This window comes from Ischnura elegans, chromosome 2 (genome assembly GCF_921293095.1).
Source record: "Ischnura elegans chromosome 2, ioIscEleg1.1, whole genome shotgun sequence".
NCBI lineage: Eukaryota > Metazoa > Arthropoda > Insecta > Odonata > Coenagrionidae > Ischnura > Ischnura elegans.
In genome coordinates, this window is record NC_060247.1 from 80,023,107 (window position 1) to 80,045,509 (window position 22,403).

The window sequence follows — 22,403 nt, forward strand, 5'->3', positions numbered from 1 at the left end:
AAGTCACAAGCGAACGGGGTGGCAACTTTCGCGAAGTTTTGAAGTGAAACAAGAGTGTGTCTTTGCTGCCGTGTTTTAACCTACAAAAAATCTGAATGGCTGGAGTGATAATTTGTTTTGATATCAATCACACGGAGGACTTGTTGTATTCCTCGAAAGCAACCCAAAACATACGTCATATTCAACTTTAAGGTCCCAACACTTGGAATCGGAGTGAGATAACTGAAAACGGTGAGCCTCATAATTAGCTCGGTTTGCTGGCAGCTTCTGCCAGCTAATTATGCGGGCCAAACACCATGACTTTTTAGTGTTCCTTATTGTGGATCGATTAGGTCAGTGCAGGGCTAGTTTTATGCTGCAATGAATATAAGGACACAAATTGAGGAAACAAGTGGAAGTGGGAAGTGGACAAGATAGTATTTCCAGTCATGAAAACCAGTAGCCGTTGTCAATTTTTTTCTGATAACGGTAAGACACTCGTCGTGTTCGAGGATTTTAAAGAGGTAGTGGAGTCATTTTTAAAAATCTTCAAATTCCCTCGTTCTTGGCCTTACGCCGTTTCCTGTTATCTTGTGGTTTGTTTTAGGGTGATACGAAGTGGCTCGATTGATTAAATAGATTTTAATCTCTGGAAATTATTTTCTTAATCTTTGGTGATGCCTAACATTTCTACCTAAATAATCACACGAAAATTAAAATAATCGTTCTGAAAAATCCGACTGATAACCTATTTATAATTATAACAGAAATGGAAAAGAACGAAAGAAGCGATTCGTTACTATGCATGGTGCGAACGCTCTATCTGTCCATTCTAACATTATATAATAATTGAATTTCGGTGGATCATGATTTGAACGGACATTTGTATACAAATCGATATCCAACTATTTTATTTTACAATACCTTTCATGCTTTTTTCTATTGCACTTCTCATTCTTCTCCCAGCATCGAGATTCTGTAAACTCTAAAAGTGTAAGGCGTTTATTTGCTTCATTTTTGCAGATAGCATTTTTGCAGAAAAAGCATGGGCAATCTTTCACTTAATTCTATTAACCGACCTATATTTAGGAAAAATATATTCCAATATAAATTGAGAATTTCAAATTTTTAGAGCATTATACTGTGAGACGGGAAGGTGAGGGAAGGAGAAGCCCTGACCAAGTAGGAGTGATATGAACGAAAGTATTTACTCGCTGTGGCTAAGGCGACGGACATCAATGGCATCTGAAATACCAAAATCTTGAATCGTTGACCGAAACATTCTCAAAGAAAAAACTCCGAACTCCATTACTCATGTTGCGTCATGTTCCCCCTTCTCCTACCACTATTGATAACCTTCCCTATAAGAAAATGCAAAGAATTTGTATAGTTACCTTGTTATCACGTATATTTCACCGAAAATTAGGCCTTTTCACAATTCATAACGAAATATAAGTTTTTTTATATTACCAGCCAAAGGATTCTATTCTATTATTGTGTTTTCTTTAATTAGCATCAGCTTCAAATGAGGTTTTTGGACTTCGTAATCGATTACATGCCTCTATGGTCCAGTTCATGCGGTGTTACCGTTGATAAGATTGAGACTAATATGATAATGTAACCGATTTTTACCCTAAAACGCCGTGAGAGTGCCACCAGTGACACACATATGAAAGCAGTCCACGCGCGCTGTCGAATAGCACGTGGAGGGACTTACACGTGGATCTTTCTTACTCAAGGCCGAAATTAATGGTAACGCTGCTTGACCTTGTATTTTACGCCAAGGCTGTTCGCTGATTTGGCGTTTGTTAAAATTTACTTTCTCCGCGATAGCTGTATTACACAAAAAAAGTGTTTCCCACGTGTTTCAAAAAATGAATCCTTAAACATGGTTTGATATATACTGGACGTATGTATTTTACTGCTCATTTTGCTCGGCAGTCTGTGAATAGAGTTATTATATACTACTCCTTTATTTTCAAATGATACTTCTGTCCGTATGTTTTTACTAATAAAATGGATCTAATCCTTTTATTTATTGATTAAAATCACAAAGTAATCGGAAACCCTCTACGCAACTTCAATATAAACGCGTTTAGGTCCATTAAAATCTCGAGTTCTTGCGTCCAATTTCTTTAATTTTTTAACATTTTAAATTCCCTAGAAGTAAATAGACACACAAATGCAATTTCTTTTCGTTTGAAATCCGCTGGGGAAGATTGAATTACTACCCAAAAAAATCGCCTTTGTTTGTGTCCTTTATTTAAGACCTATAATTTATATGCAACGAACGCCAGATTAGAGAAATATAATGGAATTTCTTGAGCTAGCTTCGTGATAAAAACTACCCCACACAACTTGTACGAGGTAGACGTTTCACCAGAAGGCAGAGATGGCGAAGATTCAGGGGATCGGTTCGGTATCAAGCGGACTTGACTGGACTCAACAGATTGTGTCAGAATTCGGCTTCACGGGAAGGGCAGGTGGAAATGATCTCAAGGGCATCTATCCAAGTCATCCACCTGATTCAAGGTAAAACAACTAGACAAGATGTCGTGTAATATGTAATGGGCTACCGAATAAGCTCTAGCTACAATTACAATAGCCTTGACTTTAAGGATGGCTAGTTATGGAGATCAGAAAAAAGTTAATAAAAAAAATAAGCTTGTTGCACGTACTGCGATAGAATGAAATATTTACAGTAAAGAAAATATGGTCTATATACAACTACGATGGGAGATAATGCCATCAACTTTTTAAAATTCATATTTAGGTATTATACATTGTTTGAAGTTTGTCCGGGGTATTTTAAGTATGACATGATGACATTTTTCGGGGAAATATTTTTGGAGTTTTCCGATGGAAAATAGCCCCCTAATGCATCTCCAGGTGGGGGCAATGCGGACGGCACACAGTCAAAGGTGAAACTATAGGGATATGGAACTTGAAATCTTTGGGCTTCCGGGAAATTGGAGGACTTGAAGACAGGCTGGGGTTTGTCATCGAAAGAATGAGCGAAATCAAGTTTATAGGCACATACGCTACGATAGTCATTTAAATATTATAATATTTTCAAAAGACAGAGTTATTTACCTTCTCCTCTATGTGAAAAAATTAGTCAATATTTATTATCAGCTACATTATTTCATCGTAAAAAATTGTTTTGTAAAAAAAAATATTTGGTGAAACCTGGAAACACACAAAATTGATCAAATAAATGTATAAGTACATATTTACCACAAGAGTACTAAAATGTAGAACTAAAAGAGTGACGGGTATAAAGTAATTTACTCCGGAAATGTTTGCCGGAATTGGATTCATATTAAAGAGGAAGTGAGGAAGAAGCGTTAAGTAATATTGGCATTAACGAAGGAATAATTTAATCAAGATTAAATATCACCCGACAGCCCTATCAATAGAGCAAATTGAACATGCCAGCACCCAGCCGTTCGTAATCCCGCCGAAATGCTACTTCATTAATAACTAAATTATTTTATAAGTTTCTAATGCTGAATCAATTAGGAGTTTAAGGAACGATGTTTAATTGAGTTAGAAGCTACTTTAGAACATGACTCTCTATTGAGTTTATGCGTATAAAAATTAATGCATGGAAATACAAAAAACACGTGGATACTAGTATTCGTTAAAAATACTGGATGGTTCAAAATTTATGGGAAAACCTCCATGAAGTCGGAGTCGAAGAGTATATGAATTTGATAGATACCCCAGATATTTTCATCGGAGAGAACTATCTACAGATTCTTTTCTGTCTCACGATTATGGTGTTTGATCTATGTTTTTGTTTTGAATATTTTTTTTCAAATCTACACTCTACATGTATCTGGTTGAAAGCATTCGTGGGAAATCTCATACCAGAAATGTATTTTATTAAATTTAACTACTGCAACATATACATTCATTTCAAAGTTAATCTTGCATTATTGTAACTGCAATTTATCATGATGTCAATTAGGTAGATCATAAAATGTGTTTATGTGTGCATAAGTTAATTAGGACGTTACGTGTTGTTCCATTTCACAATATTCTTTCATGCTCGCTCTCCGGCTCAGTTATGTTTCAGTTTTCCTGTTAAAAGCGACAAGCGCTTCTTAGTAAGCTATCGCCGCCAATTGGAAAAAAAGGTCGGGCCAACTATTGGTAATCGACTCAATTTTATCATTTTGCCACCGAAAGCGAGATTATCTATCAGTTTAATTTTCTAAGTTTAAAATTGTTTTTGGGAAAATAGATTAATTATGGGTTGATCAAAATCATTGCTGTCACACAAAAAATATTGTATTATCAGAGCATTTATAGCTTTTATTTTATTTTGTGCGGAAAATTTTATTCCTAGGTCTAAAATAAACTAATTTTGCTATTTAATGAAGAAATTTTTTTCTCTCATCTCTAATGTTCGTGCAAACTGACCGACTTCACATTAATTGCGTCTAGACAGCTAATCCTAACTTGTAGGTACAAAATTGAGTGAAAAGTAAACATTTTCCATTTTTAATTGTGTGCAGTTAAGTAAAATCATTCTCCAAGCGAATAAATCACCTACACTTTCTACTATTGCTATTTAATTTCCTAAGCTAAATGATGTATATAATTCCTATCATCATCATCGTCACTGGTCAAAAATCCTAAGATTGGTTTGACGCACCTCTCCACTCAATTCTTCCAGCAGCTAATCCTTTCACACCTACGTATTTCTTCTCTTTCATATCCTTCTTTACCTGTTCCATGTGTTGCATTCGTTGTATTTCTTTTCCGTTCTTGCCATATATTCGTCCCTCGACGATTATATTCATCAGGCCATCAAGTCTCAAGATTTCGCCGGCTGTTCCGTCTTCTTGTCAAGGTTCTCATTATGCTTCTCTACTCTCCTTCTCTTCTTAGGACTTCTTCATTGCTTGTTCGGTCGATCCATTTGATACTCATCATTCTTCTGTCGCACCACATTTTGAAGGCCTCTACCCTTGATTTCTCCGCGGCTGACATTATCCGTGCCTCACTTCCGTAGGGAAGCATGAACCAAATGTAAGTTCCAATAAACTGTTTCCTTACTTATAATATCGTAATTTCTTAAGCTAAATAATGTACATAATTTCCAATGCACTGCCAAAATCTGGAGTTGACGCATTTTAAAGAGATGCTGCAAGTACTGGCTTGCTTTCTCGTGCTCCACTCTGCATTTGCTCTTCCGTATTTCCTTAAGAACTCATTACATCTGCATGTGCTCCAAGTTCAAATTCATCTTTTTCCGTTGGAATAAAAAGGTGAAATTTTAAAAATATTGGGGAATTGAAAGGAAATGTAGAATTTCCTTACCTCTCAACAGATTGAGCGCTGGACTGAGAACCATGGGGACTCGAGGTCAAATCCTGGTGAGACCACTGAACAGTCCAGGCTAAAATCCTTGCTTTGCGTGTCTTTGTTTTTTCGGAAATAAATCGGAAATGCTGGGGAGAATAAAGTGACCATTTTCCTAAATGCACTTGCCAGTCGTTTAAGGCTAGTTCAATCAACCAGTTCAATCTATCCGTGTTTTTCTTCCGCTCGAAACACAGGGTGAATTACGTACATTTTCGGATTTTCAGCTGCTCTATCGGCAAGTTACAGCATAATAGTGACTCTGAAGGAAGTGACTGGAAAATGGAGGAGAGAGATATTATTTTTTAGGATTATGTCATAATAAAAAAGCTATACATTGATGTTCTGCCGAGATTAGCTATGATTATCGGGAGATAGTTTTTAAGCTGTTACTTGCATGCATCAATGCTATTGCGAGGGATATGAAGATTGCAGATTCGCTCTATGCAATAAAGTGGCCGTTGCGGTAGGTTTCACTGCACTTGCTGATTCGATGGCTTGACTTAACTAGACCATTGGCATCAGGGAGAGCTGATGAATTTTTGGTTGGAATCCTCAATGATAATTTGGTTCTACATCGTTAGCTCCTAATGACCAGTTCCTCTTTAATTCATTTGTCAGCTGAGAAATTATTAGCCTGATGATTCACATTTTGCCTTTTTTTGAAAACATGGAAGTGAACAGAAGTGAAGTTGGACACCTTCTTCTACGCTCAGCTGTGCGAACAATGATACCTCCTCTGGTTGTTCACTTATAGTGAAAAGGGTGAAACGACCTTACACGTGGATTGTCTTCCGCAGTTTTTGAAAAGAATAAGATATTTATTTTGGCTCACCTTGAACTGAATACATTGCAGGAATCATATTTGCGTGGCAAGGTCATTTGTTTCGATAACCGCCGAAAAATACTACGCTTTCAGGAGGTGGGTCTTTATCAAATGAGAGGAGGAGATTATGAAAGATTGTATTCTCTTGAATTCCTAAAAAAGATAATACCCCAGTTGATTCGAAAATTTCCCTCAAGTTATAACTACCAACCATTTGTTTTTTTACGTCTACCCATCCAGGGTATGTGGGCCTGTTATTTTTCATGGGCCAATGGAGATTTTACATGAGGTTCTACCCATTGAAAAATCAATCACCCCACTAGCAAGGGATATATTTCAACTAATATTTTTTCGTGAGAATGATTTTATACCTAGGGCTAATATACACTAGTTTTGCTATTGAATGAAGCTAATATATTTTCTCATCTCTAATGTTCTTGCAAACTGACTGACTTCATAATAATTGCGTATAGGCGAATAATTATAATCTTTTTTCATAAAATCAACTATTAGATTATAAATTATTAAATGATAAATTAAAACTTTCCCTCCAATTTCAGTGTAAATGATATAATAATAAATTGTAGTTACAGCGATGCAAGATTGATATTCAAACACAGGTATAGATTTCAATGGCAATATTTAATACTCTGTGCAACTGGTGATAAGGCTTCATCACGGTTGGAACCCACACATTCCCCTAGCCCAGTGCTTCGCCTAATTCATCTTTTAAATTAAAAAAATACTAAGTTAATTAATGATTAGTGCGACGTAACACGAATAATAAAATTTTTCCATAACTATGATCACGTTTTTTATTGGTGCAAGGCCGTAAGTTTGCCAGATCACATGGGCTTTTCTGAATAAAATGTGTATAAAGCCCGATTAAACCCAATTTAAATTGTGCTGTCTGTTCATGCTAAATGCTAAATAAATGTGTTTAATCACCCTCAAATCCGAAAGTTTGGTGAATTCTAGTTCCCCAGTGAACGTAGCTAGGAGTAATTCTTTATGTGTTACCAGATATGTAATGGTGAGATAATAACAGCTCTCGTTAGCGTTTCATTACTCTTTCTAATTATGTCATATAAAATTCTGTGTGATTGACTATTTATATCCAAATTTTCGTCCATTTAACCATTTTTTGCCGCTTGAATAGCCTCGGTGTTCTTTGTGCTGAGGACACGTTTGAGTAATAATTTTGGCTGATTAATCTAAAAATTCAAGATCGTTATCCAAAATTGCTTCTGGAAAATTATAATTACTCTGTTAAATCAAAATATCACGAAGAGAAAAGAACTCTAGGAACGCCATCCTACGCGTACTTGTGAACGCGGTGATAGCTGATGTAAGTTGCCCATCAATACCCCTTGCACAAAATGCCATGCAGTCTTGATTTTAGTATCTTATGAGTGCAATTTCACCGTCTTAAATGTTTGACTTCATGTCTGATACAATGACTGCTATGAGTTTTTAAATCTTTCAGCCAACCCTCGATTCTTGAAGCTACTGAAGTCAGGGAAAATTATGAGCTAACATATGTTTCCAACTGATCTTGCTCAAGGTGCATTATAATGTTGATAATCTTGTAATATATCCGATGCGACATGGAAAATTCAGCTACTTTAAAGCATATGAAATCCGTTAATCCTGCCGCGTGAACGTCTATGAAGTGAGCAGTTTGTGCCTCTGAAATAAATTTCCACGGACAAGGAATCGAAACACGGAACTTCGGCCATCCACTGCGAATACCGCTACGCTATCCATATTCCTTGATTTGAAAGGTTCGTGGTTCGATTCCAGGTCCAGGTGAATTTTCCCCTGGCAATAAGTGTGTAATATGAAGCATCTCAACCGGTTGGAAGCCAGTTTGGATGCAGAACACACTGAAATTAATTAATGTATTTGGCGGAATAATCTTAATTTTCAATATTGTTATTCAGAAATAGTCATCGAAAAATTATGATGTCTCCAAAAATCAAAAAAGCAAGATATTACAAAGACGAAAGCACACTAGGAGGCCATTCTCAGCCGGTTTAAGAGTGCGGTGATTGCAAATATCTCTTCTTAATTTATTCCTATCAATATATATTTCGGGCGTATGAAAATATCTCAAATTATGCCAATAAGTGTTATTAATAGTATTTGATGATTCTTATTCAATTTGGTGATGACATTTCTGCTTAGGATAAATTTACGAAGGGGGAAAATCTAATCCATCCTTGAAGACTACCCGAATCAGCTCTAATGTTCTCGTGTTATATGTTTTAAACCTTAATTTTTTCACCTCAATTTGCCAACTCAGATTCGAATCATGTGTTTAACGATTCTGCGCTCCCGTAACAGTTCTTTTCCGACTATAATTGTTTTGGTTCAGTAGGCAGTGAGCCCTCAATGCAAGGTAACCACTCGGGATAAACTATTCATTCGATACGTTGAGGTGCTATGAGGACGATGCCGTGTAAGGCCAGCACATGATGTGAAGTGGAAACGAAATTTGTGGTTATAAAAGGGAAGCCGTCAAAATCAAGAGAGAAATAGGGTAGTTTCCTTCATCAAAGAAAACGAAAGGCATTGATTGCGATTCGTTACCCACCATTAGTATATTCATAATACACAAATTATTTGGTTTTTGAAATACCGGTTTAGACGAATGGCAAGGGTCAAATTTTATCCTCATTTGAAAAAGGCCAGATTGGTGCCCATGCGATTCCACTCCACGTGACGTCACAGGGACCTAGTTTCTACACGAGAGGATAGGAGTTATACATCGTCTGAGGTTACCAATGCATGCATGAGGCACAGAGCTCAGGGAAACATGTCTTAATAATCACCTATTAAAACTGGCTAAGGTCGGAAAGTTTTCTTCGTTTGATAAGGTATTAATAAACCTTTTTTAAGCCAAGCGCTACCAGCCAGCAAGGTACTCAGCTACCTGCTAGCATCCTGCGTCCTATCAGCGCTCAGAGCCTCGATCAAGGTCACCTCACAAGGCGGGAGGGGGAACCAGAAATGCGTCGCACGGACTTTTTCCCATCATTCCTACTTACGCGTCGCGTTTTCGCGCGCTTGAAATTTTTCACTTTTCATTTAATCGCGAAAAATAGATATCGTCATTTAAAAATCTAAAAGTGTGAAATTCGTACTCCAGGAGTAATAATCTTTCGATTTAGGCAATAAAAAAATAATAGGAAACTACCCTATTATCATGGATTCATAAATAGAGCCAAATATCTTGTTAGATTGTACAAGGTAGAGAAAAACTGAATCACAAAGTTTTAACCCTGGTTAGCTGATTTCAGGAGGAACCAAAATTGCTAATGATATTTTGGTCGATTGGAACCATTTTTAAACTACAGAAACTTCGCACCAAGCACTCCGATTGCTCACGAGTTTGCCGGAGGCTTTGGATGCGCTACCATTGAGCTAGCTTGGATAAGTCGCGATCTCCGACAGATAAAGGTGATCAGTTGAATCCTAAGGTTCAACTTTTCATTTTTTAAACCGCAGTAAATAGGGAAACGTTGAGGAAATTTGTTAGTTTTTTTAGTACGAAACATAGATCCAAGGGAGCTGACTGGTATTGAGGATAATTATGAAAAAATTACAAAGGGAAAGAAATTTCAGCCTTTACTGTTACTGCGGTCTAAGGAGGAGCTTGAGATATCATTGTGCTACTTATATAAAAAAACATTGGTCATTCTTCCTCAAAGAAAAAAATCGGAAAAATTAAATTTCCTATCTTATTAGTAGACTGATGAGACTGCGAGGCATAACTGAGTGGTGTACCTACAGGAGGATATCTATATTCTCTTTTATTGTGACATATAAGAGTCGTTTTTCAAATTTGTTTTTTGTCTTTTCCCGTAGCATTATCTATACTTACCGAAATATTTTCTTCAAAACGGAAAGCACAAATTTCATCTCATCTTGAAGCCTCTTTAATCCCCATACGGTAGTAATTACTATTGTCTTATTGGATTTTTAAGGGTTACAATGGAAGACATTCTTAATCCCCAAGTTGTACGATACTAACACTCCCCTAGAGGGATAATGTAATAGCATCCTCTTGTCATATAAAATTAATTAATGTTACGTAGTCAAATCCAAGAAGTTGAGTGGTTAAGGAAAGAAAATGAGCTGAATAGTTTGAGGTAATAGTTTAATGTTCTAGAATTTTTTGTTCTTTTGCTAGAGAAATAAAATTTCTTCCGGTTTGAAGTAGTGTTCCATCGAAAGACCATGAAGGCTTTGCAAATATATTTATTACAGGAATCGCGCATTGGAAAAATAATTGCTTGATAATGAGATACTTTTTTCTTTGTTTTTGTCCAGTTAATTAATTACGACTTAAGGGTCGAACTTGATTTAATATACGCTAATCGGTACGGTAATCTTTGTTGTTTATTAAATGCTGTCATCGGTCCTGGCGCATTTTATAAGAAAAGTTGACGTAAATAAATATCATAGAATTAAGGAATTTAACTTCAATTTTAGTGGCAAAGGACTTGATAGATGGAAAGAACAGAGGTTAATAATAGGCACAAGGAAGATTAACGTGTTAAAAAGGTTATTGGAAGGGGAATTCCAGGAAACATGGAAAAGAATCTTTGTGGCTGCGATGGGAGAAAATGAGTACGAACTTTAATGATAGGACTTCAATTTCTGAAATAAACAGTTTGCCGTTGAAAATGTTGAAGAGTGCCGACAGAATCAGCGAAAAATATTCCTTGGGATTGGTAGCGCTGTTAAAGGATATACCAAGTTTTTCATTATGTGAAAATAAATGAGCATATGCCCCTCGCCTAAAATTCAGTTTTTCGTGGAATAAGACCTTTTTATGAAATGGTTAGTTTCAGAGAAATAAAATCTAGCAAAGCTGTAGGCATAAAAATTTCGGAGGGGGTAATGTAATGCGGAGGGTTCTCTTGGAAATGATACGCTCAAGACTATCTTCTCAATATTTCGCGGGAATTTGGCTTAAGGCTGGGACAGAGATCTTAATTAATCGAGTCATTATTTAACTCTATAACAAAATGTGAATATAATTGTATTTACCTTGTGTGTATCATTGCCACTTATTCACGTATCTATTTCGATATTTAATGAATAACAGTGCGTCCGGTAACGAATCATAGCTGAGCTGAGCAACGCATCGCCTTCATGCTGCAATGCCTGACTTCATCAGTTTTCCAAACTACCTGATTACCCTCCTGCCCCGTCACCTAGTAGGCAATTTCCGCGATCAGTCTTATCTCCACTTAAACTCCCCTCTTACTGTATGTCGGTCGAACCAGGGATTCAAACCTGAATCTCCCAATAGCCGGTCAGTAGTATTACCAATTAACACCTTCGAGCCATCTCCTTGCAAGGCGAAGTGCCATGCACAAAAAGTGTTTGCTATGAAAGGAATTATTTGGCTTGTCCGAGATTCGAACTTGGATCTTCTAATTTTCGTCCAGGTTTATTAAAAAGTAGTCCCATTCAGCCATCTTCTTCCTCTTTATCTTTGCGCATTTTCGCGATTTTAACGAGCAACAGTACCTTCGATATCTGAATATGAGTTAAGCTGAGCCGCGTGTCACCTTCGTGCGACAGTGGTTTCAGTTCTCTATGATCAGTTCTCTACGGCACCCGATGCCGCCGGGCAGACAATTTCCGTGATCGGTCTCTTATCTCATCTTATTCCTCCCTCACACACTCACCCGTAATCGTCCTCCGTCTGGTAGTCGGGAGGCATCATGTGCCAGCTGGGCCCCGGATCCGCGTCCATGCCCACCGCGCCGGCCATGTGGGGCGCCCCCGAAGAGATGTCCCCGTAGAATCCCACGCCTCCGATCCGGTCGTCGTAAGCACTGCACATCGTTCGTTTGTTTGCGAACCCGTCTACTAGCAGGAGAATGTGCGGGATACGCCGTTGTCTTTCACACACGGTCGTTCGCTACGATAGAAAAAATCTCCTCTGTCTTTTCAATCGATTTTCACGGACTAGGTAACTAACACTCGATACACCTGCAGTAGTTCAGGCCATTCCTGAAGAATCGGCTCTGCACACACCTGCACCACCAATATTACCATTACTCTATGATTTTTTAGATTTTGCCCGTCCTTGAGTCTTGCAAGCTTCTGTTAATAATGAAAACAGTTCCTCAACTGAGTTTTCCCGTAGATCTTCCTTGGTCTCTGGTGTATGAGAATAAATTTCACCTGATTTTTCCACTAGTCCACCTCCAGAAAGTCGGAATCGTTCACTTTTGTGGTCAGGCTACTGGCCAAAGAGACCTGCCGTCCATTTTTCCGGTGTCAATGCTCTAAAAAGAAGTTTATCTGTACTTAATTGTCCAATGTTCGAAAAATGACCCTCCAGCGTGTTTATTACCCTTGCTTCGATCACCTTGCTCGTCGAACCAGGGTGATTGAGGTGATTTTGATGAGCTAGCTCCCTCACTCACTTTTTCGAGGTGAAAAAGTTATCGAAAAAGGTTGGTTGAGAAGATATGTTGATGAGCCAACCCCCTTCACCTCGCTTATCAAGTTGAACAGTCTCGGGTGACGATGTCGCGGCCGGTGGTGCTTGGGCAGCCTCGTGGCTGACGGCTGCGAGTCGCCTGGATGCAGACACCGGACTCCCGGCAGAAGGCCTGCCGTGTCCTCGCACCTTCCCTCCCCACCTCCCTCTCTCTCCCTCCCCCAGCACCCCCTTGCAATCTCACCGGCGATAAGAGCGCTCCTATCAGCCCTGCCGACTCTTCCCCATCGCTAGACCGTGTCCAACCCTATCTTCTTGCCCTCCGCATCCTAGAACGGCCTGAGAGGGGGAGCGTATGTTCGACTACGCCTTCGGTGGCATGCACCGAGGGTTAACTTCGACGTGGGAAAAAAATCACTTTGCTGGACCGGGAGTCGAACTCGGATCTCCCATTAGTTGGTCAGGCGTATTTCCCGTTCAAGACATATTTGTCCAAGGCGAAGGACCATACACCAAGGATGAACTTCGCTAATAAAAAATTATTTGCTTGACAGGGATCCGAACCTGAATCTCTCGATTGCCTATCAGGTATATCATAAATTTTAACCATTAAGTCATATTCTTCTTTTAATTTGAAGATTCGGGTTCGAATTCCGATAGTCTTCATGTAGAAGTTTAGCATTGATGTATATATCTTTGACTTAATACGATGCGAGTAGTTTAATGCAGTATTTACGTGACGTTGGTTTCCAATGGTGGACTGATCGATGAGAGTTTAGGATGTTTAAATTTCCCCTCAGAATCATCATGTTTTTTCGATCGCGGGCTTATTTAACTTAGGGTCGACCACGTACGACTGCGAGGATCTTATGACAAATTGGTTTTAAAAATCGAATAATAATTCTATATTATTGTTATTAATTTTATCGATTACTATGATTTCGTATAAACTATCTTTGTAATGTGATGAGCCTGATAAAAAAAAAACTAAAAATAGAGTAATTAGGCGCTTACACTGGTGGTTACCGGGATATCTGATATGGTATCAACCGCGTATCAATTAAACTTGTGATCATCTTCAAGGTCAAATCTAAGGGGATAAGGTTTTCTATTGTGTAATGTCATCTAATTCCAGATAAAAACGGAATAGTAAATTATGGCCTTGTAACTTGCATTTCTCTTTTGATGGTGATATTTTTCGTAAACATTTCGCTTCCCACAGTGCTATCAGCGCACTTGCTGGCAAAATGGTTTCCCGTGGATTTACTTGCAGTCAGGCATTCAACCTTCGGGGTTTATGTCACCGATGAATTTTATAAAACCTTCGCATTTATTACAGTATGACTAAATGTGATATTGCAACCTAATACTTGATGGAACGAAGTTCTGCCTTGATACAGGAATTTGTATCGTTGGGATTATGGTATTTTCAATAGTCCTTATCCACTTTTCCACGATAGGTTTGCATTCCTTCTCGTTTTGGAAAAATATAGCGTGTCGTAGTTGCCATGATTGGCTCCCTCATCCTAAATTAAGTATTTGATTCGATGCTTTCTTTGCTCCATTACTCATCCACGACTCACTATCTTATCGCACTGCAAATATTCAGAGTACATTTCTGTGATTTGGTAACTTATGGAATTGAAAATTGATCAGGGTTTGAAAGAGAAAACTATCTTGCGGTAACTAATACTATAAAATCAATATCTCTTTCTATATAGCAATAAATATTGCCCAATTACGCGGACATAATGATACCAGTACTGTGGTCATAGGTTATTTATATCGTTTAACATGTATTAAATAAGTTTTATGCATTAAATAAGTTTATGAGACCGAAAGCTGACGTGATATATTGCATTAAGATTAAAGGGGGTTGAATATCTGGCAGTATTTATGTGCCAACAGAGGAATTATGAGAAAATTTAGCATCTGGTCTAGCTCTCTTTGAGTTAGTTGTTTTGGAGGTCTCATAAGTCAGTCTTGCTTCCCATGTTATCTCGACGCATGGAGTTACGGACTTGATACGCGATGAAATGGCTTCCAAATGGACATATAATTAAAGTTCGGGATTTCAAAGCAATGATTCCTAGTTAGGTCTTCGTGTTGGACCGTAGATTCTCTGGCTTCCACAAAAAAGATCGATTCGGTATAAAATACGATCTGAATTTTATGAGATAATTGGTGATCATTTATTTTAGAAATTGGAAATAAAATTTGACATCTCTGCAAATTTTATTGGTAAAATATGGCAGAGTTTAAAATTGGCGCAAGAGTCATTTTCTCGAGGATTATCAATTGATAATGATAATGAATTTTAAAAATAAGTCAGAGTCGACCAGATAAGCGTGGGGGAAGTTAACAGGTATGATTTATCTTTATTTATTAACTATTTATTGCTGAAGTTTTACCGTTTAAATCCCGAATATTTGTTGATTATAATATGAAACTTTAACTCCTTTGAACATATCAGCTATGGTCACAAAAATTGGAGAACAACTTTTTCAATTAATAAGCCACCTCTATCGGTACCCAGTCTTTCCTCTGGGGAAGCCGCTATTTTTAAGTTCGCAAATTCAAAAAGATACCACCCGCTATTGGTGACCTCCACGATTCTTCATTCGCGTTGGATGAGCACTTGGAAACATGAAATAGCTAAGTTATTGGATCAGGACCGGTGTTTTTTAAACTTCCTTCCAAAAGAAATGTGCGATACGTTCGGGGAGGAAAACTATGCGTTACTTAATGTGCGTGTCTCCCTATCTTCTGTCAACAGCGCCATGGCTGGATATCGATGGGTTCTGCCGCAGATCGGCGGGGACTTGGGTGGAGGAGCAGATAGCGTTGCGAGGAAGGAGATTTGCGGGATGAGGCAAGGGAGGCGGTAAAGAGAGGGGAGGTGGGAGGGAAGTGTATTAGGGGCAAAGAATATCATAGTCTTGAAGGATGATGGAGGCATGGGCGTACCCAGCGAGGGGCAGGAGGGGGCAGCTGTCCCCCCATCCCCTAGAAGCAAAAATTTCAAATGCCTTCAAGGAAAATAATATTTTTTTCAAGCAAATTATTTTCAAAACTAATAAAGAGCTGTTACAGTTTCCTAAAAATGTTGATTTCATTCGCCTTTTCCAGGCTTAAATCTTACCTACAACTTACTACTTACTTACCTACAACCATGGCTTGCCCCCCCCCCCCCCCCCCCCTAGTTTCGATCCTGGGTACGCCCATGGATGGAGGGGCATGTGCTCCCGGTAGTTTTCTAAACCAATGTTATCCTGAGATTGGTCGACTGTCGCCCTCCGTTCTACCTTCTTCTCTGCAGATTCCCTCTGCATTTTTAGCAAGGCCCTTTGTGGCATGGTATTTGGAGGAGGCGACCGACAGCTGAGGTCATTTGCACCATGAGGGAAGGGTGGAGAAAAACCCAGGGACGTCATTAGCCTGCAAAAGGCGCCAAGGGGTCCACGTCTTAACGTCCTAATCTACGGACGGAGTGTTATGGTAAATTTTCATGAATGCGTGTGGCGCGCACGCGCGCTACGAGACGTGTCATTCTTCGCGTGAACTGATCTCTTGAAAGCGAACCTATGCGCAGGAGGCTCCCGCGATCTATCTGCAGCAGAGACAGGCCAATAAAACAAATTTATGCTTCTTATTAATTATTTTTGTGTCAATTACCTTGACGAGTTTATTTATGCTATCTAAGCGCATTAACAGGTAGCTGTAAGCTATAGAAACGTTTGTCTCAATTAATACTCGGAAAATTGAATCGAGCCCAGTCTTTTCATCCTTTATCATATCTAGAGTATATCTAGAGTACATCGCTTATCCTCGGTTAACAATTCTGTATAATTATAATCTGACCTTGGAGGGCACCATTGTAAGACTCGTTCAATGAGGAAAGCTTGCCATCCCAGTATTGTTGACGCCGAAGCCTGAAATTTATCTATGAATGACATTTCCATCACTGATAGACATCCTTGCATCATTCTCCGTGATTTGTCTTCTCTGCTACACCGTGCTAATTGAGAAATTCATTTTATCACGCAGGATTTAATCCCTCTGAGATGTTTAGTGGTAAACACAGTTGTTTTCAAATGCGGTACATACTAGGCACGCGTGGTACTTAAAAAGTACCGGTATTTTTGTGGTGAGTATTAAAAAGCAATAATAGTACCCCTCCAGGTAGGACTGGCGAAAAAATACCTATATATCGGTAGTTTCGTAATTGATAAAATACGTAAATAAGTTGAAAATAACCGTTCGCATTACCCTAATTATCCGGTATTTCGGAAAATCGGAATACCAGGCAGAAAAATACACTGAAAAAGTCATCCAATGGCATTTATTACGGAAAATCGTCATATTAATATCAAAAAATAGATTGTAGGCCCGATAATCTAGTAGAGAGAAGGGTGATAGCGACGTAGTTGCCGATGTCGACGTCATGCAAACAATTTTCGGTGCATACGTTTTCATTTTTGGTGTTTACCTGGCGTATTATGTGTGAAGTTCTCTCGGGAACTCCATCAGGTGAGTGCTTTTCCTGTGGTCATAGTTTAAAAAGCACTCACGTGGTATCCGGGAAGGCTCTAATCATTTTAATGTATGTAACGTGAGTGTAAATATGTTAACACTCGTCTATGATGTAAAGACGCTTGACTCTACGATACTAGAATCGATGTTAGCCAAGCCATAAAGCGATCAAATAAATGTCGATGTGTAGATCACAGTTCTGCTTAGTTTGGAGATATATTTTTTTCGGCTCATTTGCATTTATTATTTTGCCTGTGGCATAAAATATCTTTTATATCAATAATGATAACAATTGCCTCAAACTTATGGTTTTCTAAAAATAATTAGATGAAGTTTCGTAAAAAGATGAGAAAATAAGAAAGGTACTAATGATGATTACCCTATAACGCATTGTCATGTGCAACATTTTCTGTTCATTGTTGTACTTATTGAACGCGTCACGACGTATCCTAGCATTGAATATTGAACATGTATTATTGTTATCATAGTTTAATGTAGAGGTTTCTTGCTTGCTAAAGTCAGGTTCAGTCTTAATGGTCGGGCGTTACCTATTAAAAACAATAAGCAGACTTTTTAAATTAAATTCGGCTATATTCGGTCGCCCCCCCCCCCCCCCCCCCATAATAGCTGACTTGCAAAAGTGAGCTATTATAGGGGGGGGGCGACCGCCCCCACAGCTACCATCATCCATGGATCCGCCCATTACAACCGTGGAAGACCCTTTGAGATATGAATAAAATTTAACGATTGGTAACGAACTGGAAAAGAAGCAACATTGCTTCTTTTCGTCCGTCACCTTTCATGCTTTAGGACTCTTATCATAATAGATTAAATCACTTCTTCTGAATCACTGAGATTCTAAATTTTGAAATTTTTTCAATAGCCTATTAGCTCCAGATATCGTAAAATTACTGTGCACGTTATATAAATTCGATTTTTTATTATTTCTAATTGATACTTCAAAATGGGCATGGAATATTACATTTATAAATAAAAAATCCTAATCGTGTGATCAAATCCTCATGAATACGTTTGCGGCGTTAAATTTCTTGCGGAATTCGTCCAATTCTAACCATGTTTATGCAGTGGATGGTATTTACATAAAGGTAACAGACGAAGTGAAATACCTGGTAGTTACGATAACCTCGAACCTCACGTGGGGAACACATATAAAGAATATTTGCGGCATAGCCCTGAAGAAATTAGGATTCGTCAAGCGTATTGTGGGAAGATTTTCGGATGAGAAAGTGAAAGAAATGTGCCATTTCGCTTTCGTCCGACTGCACCTTGAATATGCAGCGAGGGTATGGGATCCGGTGCAGAAAGACTTAATCCGCGAAGTGAATAAAATACAAAGGAAGGCTGCGCGTTTCATCAAAAACTGCTTCGGGCGTTCAGACAGCGTTACCCAGATGTTAAGCGAATTAGGCTGGGAGCCATTGGAGACTCGGAGGCTGCGCGCTAGGCTTAGATTGCTTGAGCAATAGGGAATGGATATCTTTAAGAGCGACACAGAGAACATAATATTAGAGCCACACTATATTTCCAGGTCCGACAGAAGCGATAAATTAAGAGATATGTTTTGCCGAACGGATAGATATGGGAATTCGTTTTTCCCCCGAACCATAAAGGACTTTAATAAACGCTAGTACCAACCTCGTTAGAGTACTTCATTTTTTTTTTAGCTGTAAACGGCTGGTGTCCTAGCACCCCCTGCCGCACGCCTTTTAGGCGGCTTGCGGGGTATTATATAGATGTAGATGAATAGTGATAGTGATTCCGTTTTGTTAATAGTTCTGTTCATTAAGATTAACCTCGCTTGAAATTTTGTCAACACTCAATTGTTTTAGCTGTAAGTGGATTGATAAAACCAAGGGGACTGCATAGAGGAGGCCCAATTCCATCGCAGACGAGGCTGATTTTTTTGCCACTTCGGTTGCATTTTAATCGGCTTATAAAATGTCCTCGGCAATGATGAGTGCAATGCGATCCACTTTTTTCCAATATTTTTCAGTTCAAAGTTTATAATTGCGAGGAATATCATTGAAGTGTAATGTATTTGATGGAGCACATCATCATGTGTATAAATTTTGGTTAATAAGTACCCCTAATTATACCTTATTTCCCCGTGAAACTCGGATCAATTTATCCGCCAGCGACGCGAGTGGCGACTTTTGTAAACCCAATTAAATGGTCGCTAGGTGACAACATGTTTAAAGGCCAACTTGAGAATCTTCTTTTGTAATATTCGTGGATAAAACATATAATAGCAGCGCTGTCGAAGTACCGGCCAATCGGCTATACCTGTACTGGTAATTCTGGTACCGGCACGGTGGTACCGCTTTTAAATACTGGCCTGTACTACTGCAGCAGAAAAAAATAGTACTCGGTACTACCGAATACCGGTATTTTTTGCCCTTTTCATGTACATAAGTATTTTTGGGACATTAAATCAAATTCAACGCTTCGACTATAGCATACTTACCATCAAATTTTCTCACTTATCCCGAGTAATTACACCAAAGGGTGAATAAAAATAATCCGCTTGATTAAGTTACCGCTGAATGTAGGTGCAGGTGTAAGGAGATCATAAGTAAGTTATAATTACATGAATCATATCAAAAGATATTAGTGTGCAGCAAAAGAGAGGAGCCTAGTTCAAATATTAAACTAGGGAAACATAAGCTTGAAGAGGCGAAAGACTTTTGTTTCCTAGTAGCCGAGTTACCATCGATGGACGAAGCAAGAAAGAAATAGTCGGCAAAATAGCACAGGCCAAGAGAGCTTTCTACAAAAAGGAGAATCTTCTTACCGCTGAGAATACAAGCATAGTAAGGAAACAATTCATCAGATGCTACATGGCCGCATAATGGCCTGATGAAAACAATCGTGGAAGGACAGGTGAAAGGGAAGGAGGGCAAGGGACAACCCCGAATGAGGTGCATGGAACAGGTTATAAAGAATATGAAAGAGAAGAAATAAGTTACTATGAAAGAGGATAGGAGAGCGGAATGGAGAACTGCGTCAAATCAATCTTAGGATTATTGATTCATGATGATGACATAAAATTGGAATTATCATCTTCATTGAGTTTTTTAAACTGTAATTTCATGTTTAAATGCCATTGAAAATATCCAGGGTTTTGAATGTAGCAATACTGCTTTCAGGCGATCCGGAGGGGCGGTGGTTTATCTTAATTTGAGCTCTCAGGGAAGTATATTGACTAGGAGTTACTGATGTACCCGTTCCTCGACGGTCTTTGGAAGGTTGAGTTGCTAGAATCGAAGAGAGCGATTTCCAAACAATAATCTGCTAGAACTCACCTCTGTTTTCGAACATTTCGAGTTTTTTTGACCGAGGGAGAGTAATTCCAAAACGAAGTATTCTGTCGAAATAAAGGTTGGGGGTGGTCACATAAAAGTTGATTTCGATTACAATACAGAATCGACTTTTAACAATCAAAGATATAGGAAATCAATATCGAGATTTAGAGATTTATCAATAGAGAGAAACGTCGGTCGATTTTTCGGGCAATCGATTCAAAATCGAAATTTGAACAAAAAATCGTCGGTTCTATTAAAAAAAAGTTTTATAGAAACATGTTTACTATTCATTCGAGAGACACTCAAGTGTGAATAGTATTAAAATCTACTTAGAATACACGCTTGAATTATTAGTAGTAAAAATTTACAAACGTGCGCTCATCACCGCTTGGAACCATTCGCCTTGCCTAAAATTTTTAAGAAAGATTAATTGAACGAAATGCTCTCTTGAAGATAGAGAGCGTGCCGCTCCAATTTCACCGGGTTCAGAGAAAATATTTTCAATCGGGACATATAGTGTTACCATAAGCCGGTGGTGACGAAGCTGAGATCGAACGAAATGGTCGAGTTCGAAGTTGACAAATCGAGTTTAGGTCGAAACTCGGAAATCAATATCGAGAGAAAAGAGAAAAATTTTAGGCAAGGCGAATGGTTCCAAGCGGTGATGAGCGCACGTTTGTAAATTTTTACTACTAATAATTCAAGCGTGTATTCTAAGTAGATTTTAATACTATTCAAACTTGAGTGTCTCTCGAATGAATAGTAAACATGTTTCTATAAAACTTTTTTTTAACTAGAACCGACGATTTTTTGTTCAAATTTCGATTTTGTTCGATTGCCCGAAAAATCGACCGACATCATTCCATCTTTAGTCACAAAGGGATTGGGATAGGCCGTTTGCCGAAATATTGTGACCGCTGACCGTTGAATTATGTGGCTGCTGAAAAGAGATAGAATTGGCTCATTCACCAGTTTATTATTATTGCCAATTTTGGAAGGAAATCGTTCTTTCACAAGTAAAAATACCAGGTCAGTGAACAGCTATCCAAAGTAAATTCCCAAAGTGGCTTTCATGGGTAGATTTTTTACAAAAGTTTCCGCCGATTCTGAGGTGGATTATTTGAGAAAAGTCGTTAAAATTTGTTTTGAATGTAAGCATTTAACAATAATAGCAATTGGGATAAAATTAATCAATTTTATAATTTTGGTAATCAACAGAATCTTAAGCTTTTAAATGAGCAAAAAATGATGGCTCTCGGATCATGAGAAGCAGAGATATAAGGAATAATATGATTAATAACCGTTTGTGGAGGTGGCCATTCGGGCAGGTTTTACAGTATTAAACCTTTTACCACGGGCGTTGCCTCCATAAGGGACATGGTGGATGCGTCCCCCTCCCCCCCAATTTTTGAAAAGTCAGTTTTGTATAGACATGTTTTCAGGTTAAATACACATTGTTTCAATGAAAACCTTCTTGTACAAATGTAATATTATGGGTTTAAATTAGTTTTCAAACGTCATTTCAGGGTCACAATTATCTAAAACTTCCCGGACCCCCCGTGCTGTCCCGGGGGGGTGCCCACGGACCTCCCTTTTATCCCCCCCCCCCAAAGTGTTGATGCTGACGACGCCAATGCCTTTTACTGCCGTACTATTTCGTGTGGGATGTGAAAAAACTGCCAAGGCTATTTTTCCGGAATTTGCAAGATTTCAGATTTTAAATTAGTGTAAGTAGGTACTCAATTTTATTGAATGCATCTAGATGTTTTCCCCAATACTATAAAGATATATTTAGAGCTTAGATCCATAAATGAGTTATGGGACGGTATTTAAGAGACGGAAGCCGGAGAAATGGCCCCAGTCACGAAACAAAATGAGTCAAAAAAGTCGGGCCGATATA

The 22,403-nt window shown here is 38.5% G+C and overlaps 1 protein-coding gene across 1 annotated transcript in view; it reads right to left on the reverse strand.

Moving 5' to 3' along the window:
- The window catches only part of LOC124154043 (homeobox protein vnd), a 70,254-nt gene extending 57,458 nt beyond the window's left edge, over window positions 1-12,796 (reverse strand). Inside the window, exon 1 of the mRNA XM_046527526.1 lies at window positions 11,884-12,796. Coding sequence (XP_046383482.1) covers window positions 11,884-12,041 — 158 coding nt within the window. The 5' untranslated portion in view covers window positions 12,042-12,796. The remainder of the gene's footprint in view (window positions 1-11,883) is intronic.
- Window positions 12,797-22,403: the final 9,607 nt, after the last annotated feature.